The following is a 6,148-nucleotide window of genomic DNA, read 5'->3' as shown; positions in this document are numbered from 1 at the left end:
CACGGTTGAATGAGCACGCTGAAAAGTTGCTCAAAGAGCGCTGACGAGCATGGGATCATTACGTCACGTGAAGGCGGCGCCACTTTTATGCATACTACTAACGCAGGCCTATATGTACATTTTTTTATGGAGTAATACTTTTTAATATAAATAAACGAACAATGTTTCAATACTAACAAAAATATCGTCGACCGCGTACACCAATCAACGGTCACATGGCCGGGTTCATCAGATCATTCATGTTTTTGCCGCCAGAGGCGCCACAGGTCATTTTTAGCGACTTTCAATCCAGAAATAAAAATATAAATCTATCTCTCACAAAAAAAAAAAAAAACAAGGTTGGTTTCAGTTAATGCGACGGACAATCTTTCAATCAGTAGAGCAATCTCATTTCATGTTCTGGGCAGTTGTCGGTCCCTTTAAGGCGCTTTTAGACACTCCACTGCTATCCTCTTTCACTGGGCACTTTCTACGTCTGGTATATGATTAAGACTTGCTGGCCTTGGCTGAGTCTTCGAACTATACTTGCGGCTTCAAACGTGTTTCAACAACAAAACGAAAGCTCAAGTGAAAAAAGTATGGCAGCTTCGCACTAATGGTGCCAAGCCTGAAGGAAGAGCGCAGCTGGGGGGTGGCCTTCCTCGTTTCTCTTTATTTATTTTTCTTTCCTCTATTTCACTCTGTGTATTGTATCTCTTTTTTTTTTGTCTCTGTTTCTGTCTATTTCTTTCTTTCACTCTCTATTTTTATTCTTTCTCCTTCTCCCTCTTTATCTGCTCCTTTCTCTCTCTCTCTTTGTCTCTGATAATTCCTTTTTTTTCTTTCTCTTTCTGTCTTCCTCTCTGTTTTTTTTTCTATCTCTTTTTTGGTGTCTGTTTCTTTCTATCCCTTTCAATGTCTTTCTATATTTTTATATCTTCATTCCCTTTATTTCTCTCAATTTTTCTCTTTCTCTTTCTTCCTATCGCTTTCTTTCTCTCTCTGTCTGTGCTTTTCTGTCTTTTTATCTTTTTTATGTCTTCATTCCCTTCATTTCTCTCTATTTTTCTCTTCTTTTTCTTTCTATTGCTTTCATTCTCTCTCTCTCTTTCTTTATTTCTCTCTATTTTCTGTCTCTCTCTTTGTATCTCTTTCTTTCCCTTTCCTTCTCTCTTTTTTCACTTGTTCGTTTTCGTTTGAAACTCGCACCTGCTGTGCACGGTAGTGGGGCTTGCCCAATTAATGTGGCGCTTACCCACCTGAGGTGTTTTGCACTTCAGTGTAAAGAGAGTGAAGAGAGCGCGTGTCGGCTTACGATGGTGATAGTTTTGTACGACGAAGCATAAGCTACCGACAGCCTAAACAGCTTCAATGTCAAAATGACTGTTCCCAGCTCACGAATACCTACAGTAGCCGAAGCGATAACGTCTCATGCACTACCAGACTCGTTTTCCCTGTGCTCGACGAAATACCAAATCTTAATAGTCACACACTTGTATGATTGCCTTTTCAACTCATGTTGTTCATTAAGAAAGGGACATTTTTCAGAAAAGTTCTAATCCGAGTGTATTCTTGAATAAATGTAAAAGAACGTCTAGTTGAAAACGCTGTATTCGGACCACGTGCCTCTCGAGACCAGGACGGACATCTGACTCAACCTAAGTTCTTCACGCACCGCTTCGAAGAATAAATACGAGACGGATTGCTATGAGGAACGCGCCAACTTCGGGAATCTTAAACGTCCGACACTAAACGCGTCTCTCTTTGCTGCTATTGCTGAGTAGTACAAAAATTCCCTTCACGGCCAATGCTGTATACAGGCACGTAACGCATACCGGTCTAAAAGCATAATTTTCCTAAACCATTTGCCACGACCTGTACAGGAAAAAAGCACGGAAAACACCGCACGATACGACCGCAGCTGTCTAGACCTCACTCCTTTGATGGTGGTGTTTTGTTAGTGTTATAAAGCACGCCACTCAATTAACGAAACATCTGTGGCACTTTATTCCACATCAGCATGAAACAAAGCAAACCCGAGTTCACTCGTAGCGCGAGCGTCACGAGCCGAACACGCAGCCCGCGAGCCGCGTTGCTTGCTGGTGATGATGATGGTAGTCTCCGATGCCACAGCTTCTTTTAAAGGTTCAAACGATCTGGAGGACGGCGCTGTCGCCTTTAGCGCCGCAAAGGTTGAGTTGCCGGAGTCAGCGAATCGCTTGCGCTTTCGCCCGAAAGCTCTTGACGGGGCGATAGCGTGTCGGTGTCGCACGATTCGTCGACCGAAACGTCCCGCCGTCGCACTTGGTCAAAATGCCGCCGTTCCGTTCCCTGAGTCGTGTCCACTGTGACCATGCGCTTTCCCTGCTGGTCACGCACCATATCTGGTATCCACTTTTTCCGTGGCTGAAACTTTCGAGTCCAAACACGCTGTCCAGCCTGTCATCGCTGTTCACGTTCATTGCACGGCTTTGCTTTCACAGCCTCGGTGGTCGGCATAATGCAGTCGGAGTTTTGTTCTTATTTGATATCCCAGCAAGAGCTCCGCTGGTGACTTGCCCTCCTTCACTGGCGTGTGGCGATAACGGAACAGAGGTCTTGATATTCGAGTTTGTAGCGGAATTTCATAGTTTTTCTTCAAGCCTTCCTTCAACGTTCTTACGGCCCGCTCCGCTAAACCATTTGATTGTGGATGATAGGGCGCTGTAGTCAAGTGTTTTACTTGGTTCTGAGCCAGGAAATTGCGTAAGTGGAAGCCCGTGAACTGAGGTCTGTTATCCGTCACAAGAGTACGAGGAAGACCGAACCTTGCAAACATCGCCCTGAGAGCCTCCACTGTCACTTCTGCTGTTGCAGATTTTGTTGGGACTGCTTCTATCCACTTCGTTTCGGAATCCACGACTACCAGTATCATGTGTCCTTCCATAGGACCTGCATAGTCAGCGTGCAGCCGGCTCCATTTCTCTCCCGTCGTGGGCCGTGGTACAAGTGTTTGCGCTGGAGGCATCGCTGCAGCCTGTACGCAAGCAAGACTCCCGCACCAATCGCTCGATCTCACCGTCTAGCCCCGGAAACCAGAACAGGGATATTGCAATGTTCTTCATGGTCGCCATGCCTGGGTGCGTTTCATGGAGCAAGCCCAAGATACGTCGGTTTAAAGCGGTGGGAAGAACGATGCGGTGTCCCCAGTAGACTAAGTCTTGGTAGTACGTGAGTTCAGCCTTCTTACTGAAGTATGGCCGGAAGCGGATCGGCTCTTCAGACAAAAATTTCGGCCAGCCTTTCTTGATCCAAAATTTCACTTGCTGCAGCAAAGGATCCGTTTCTGTAAAATGTGCCACGTCTCTGACACTAATCGCCTTTTTCTCCAAGCATTCCGAGTACAGGACATATTCTGGCGGATCTTCTGTGCTGGTATCGTGTAGTTTGTTTGGTAATGGCAGGCGACTTAAGGCATCAGCATTCGAGTTTTCTGTTCCCCTGCGATACTGCAATATGCAATGGTAATTGTCCAAGAGAAGTGCCCACCTCTGAATCCTTGCCGCAGCCATGGGAGGAATGGCTTTTCCTGGGTTAAACAAACCCGTCAGGGGTTTATGGTCGGTCACCAAAACAAAGTGATTGCCATGTAAGTAGTCCTTAAATTGAGTCACGCCGAATACAAGGGCCAACGCTTCCTTTTCTAGCTGGCAGTAGTTTCGTTCTGCTTTGGACAGAGTTCTGGAGCGAAATCCTATCGGATAGTCTGTGCCATTGATGCGATGGGAAAGTACTGCCCCCACTCCTACAGGTGAAGCATCGCATTCCAACTTCAAAGGTTTGTTAGGGTCAAAAAAACTTTGGCGCTTGTATGGCCTGCTTAACCTTTCGAACCGCTTCCTCATGTACCTGTTGCCATTTCCACGTAGCCCCCTTAGTTAGCAGATTGTATAATGGGGCCAGTACTGTGGAAAGGTTAGGCAAAAATTTGGCATAATAGTTGATTAAGCCCAAGAAAGATTTCAGTTAACTCACTGACTTGGGGACCGGTGCTTGGAGAACTGCTTCAATGTTGTCGTCCTTCGGTTTGAGCCCATTAGCATAGACTCGATGTCCGAGAAAGGTGACTTCTTGTCTGAATTTGCATTTCTTAATGTTTATCCTGAGCCCATAGTCACGTAAGCGCTGCAGGACTTGCTTTAGCAATGAAGTGTCATTGCGCTTTTCGGCCACTATGATGCCATCCAGATAGGCTTGTACACCCGGAAGATCCTTGAACAGGGCATCCATATGCCTCTGGAAGATGGCCGGAGCTGAGCTAATTCCAAAAGGAAGCCTATTGAAGCAAAATAGGCCCTTGTGAGTGTTTATGACAGTCAGCTTCTTGGCCTCGTCATCCAGGGGCAGCTGGTTGTACGCTTGAGTCAAATCCAGTGTACTAAATACTTCACCGCCATTCAGTCTTGCAAAGATGTCGTCCACACGAGGTAATGGGTACTGCTCAGTCACGGTGGCCACGTTCACTGTCAGCCGAAAATCGCCACACAGTCGAATGGACCCATCAGTTTCAACTACTGGAACCACCGGCGTCGCCCATTCTGCTGCCATAACCGGTGATATAACGCCGTCTGCCACTAATCGGTCCAAAGCATCAGACAGTTTGGTCGTCAAAGCATATGGCACCGTACGTGCTTTGCAAAAGCGGGGCGTGGCGTTTTCTTTCAAGATCAGCTTCACAGGTGGACCTTTGTATAGTCCTAAACCTGGCGAAAACACATCTTCGAATTCCTTGAGCAAGGTCTGAAGTTGCTGGCTTGTGCGGTCTTCCTTGCGCGTGCTGAGGTTTGCGACGACATTTGAAATCATCATGGCTACTCCGCAGTTGTTAAACGCCTTGATCGTGTCCCTTCCGCACAGCGCTGGTCCAGGAGTATCGACGATAACCAGGGTGCCCTGTACGTCGTGTTCCTCACAGATTGCTTTCATGTGCAGTTCTCCAACCACTGGAAGCTCTCCCAAAAAACATGACAGTCTGAGAGTGGTGCTGCTTGGAGGCGGCCATCTGCTTTGATTCTGCTTGAACAGGCTCATTGAGATAACACTCACGGGGGACCCCGTATCGATCAACATAGTAACAGGCACACCATCCCAAGTGATTTCTTTGAAAATTGGCTTAACCATGCGGCCATCAGTCGTTTTGTGAGCCACTAGTGTGTAAAGTTTCTTCTCATCTCCCGAGCTGTCATCAGATGCTGCCGACAGGGCGTAAGCATCACGGGGCTTCCACTGAGTTTGTCTTCGGCACATTCGAGCGAGATGCCCTCGTTTACCGCACCGGCAACATATCGTACGGACGTGATAGCACTGCTCGTTCGAGTGAGCTTCACTACCACACCTCTGGCAAGATGTCATGCTTTCGGCCTTCGGTTGCCCTTTTCTTGGCCGGTTCTGCGGCCGCATGAAGTGGATGCTACTCTGATCCGCAGATTGCATGGTTCTAGCAGTAGCAGCAGCGTTTTGGGCTGAGATAACGAAATCCTCTGCTTCCGTAAGCGTCAGCTTCCTCAAGATCAGCAGATGTCGTCTCACATCTTCATCCAAGACTCCACACACGATTCGGTCTCGCAGCATGCGTTCGAGAGACGATCCAAAATTGCACTTTTCTGCTAGCCGCATTATTTCTGCAATAAATTCCTGCACACTCTCTCCTTCTTGCTGTGATCGCGTGAAGAAAGCATACCTTGCCGCTATTTCGTTGACTTCCGGGGCGTAGTACTCTTCGAGGTGCTTTACGGCGTCGTCGTAGTTGAGTGCATTGATTTGCCTCGGATGGCAACGTCCCTGGATCACTCGAATCGCGCTGTCCGGTAGCGAGGCCACTAACACCGCTCGTCGCTTCGTGGCGTCCGTGATGTCTTGCGCTTCGAAGTATGCTTCGAGGCGAACTCAGAACGTTGACCACGTTCCTTCAAACACTGGTGGCCGTCCCACGCTCATGGCTCTGCGGGTCCCGGCCTCGTTGAAGTCCTCGTTGTCTTCGTCGCCACTGTTATAAAGCACACCACTCAATTAACGAAGCATCTGTGGTACTTTATTCCACATCAGCATGGAACAAAGCAAACCCGAGTTCACTCGTAGCGCGAGCGTCACGAGCCGAACACGCAGCCCGCGAGCCGTGCTGCTTGCTGGT

The 6,148-nt window shown here is 47.9% G+C and overlaps 1 protein-coding gene across 1 annotated transcript; it reads right to left on the bottom strand.

Annotated features, from left to right (window-relative positions):
• Positions 1–3,984: 3,984 nt before the first annotated feature.
• LOC119374839 (uncharacterized protein K02A2.6-like) lies at positions 3,985–5,265 on the bottom strand. Its single transcript, XM_037645077.1, has one exon. It carries the CDS (start codon positions 5,263–5,265, stop codon positions 3,985–3,987), a length of 1,281 nt encoding a protein of 426 aa, XP_037501005.1.
• Between the last annotated feature and the right edge of the window lie 883 nt (positions 5,266–6,148).

The sequence above is a fragment of the Rhipicephalus sanguineus genome, chromosome 1 (assembly GCF_013339695.2).
Source record: "Rhipicephalus sanguineus isolate Rsan-2018 chromosome 1, BIME_Rsan_1.4, whole genome shotgun sequence".
Classification (NCBI taxonomy): domain Eukaryota; kingdom Metazoa; phylum Arthropoda; class Arachnida; order Ixodida; family Ixodidae; genus Rhipicephalus; species Rhipicephalus sanguineus.
The sequence above is the reverse complement of the archived record's forward strand: the minus strand, read 5'-3'. Positions and strand labels throughout refer to the sequence as shown.

Bases quoted from the DNA above. Each gene is read 5' to 3' on its own strand.
- LOC119374839 (XM_037645077.1), bottom strand. From the start codon at position 5,265: ATGTGCCGAAGACAAACTCAGTGGAAGCCCCGTGATGCTTACGCCCTG.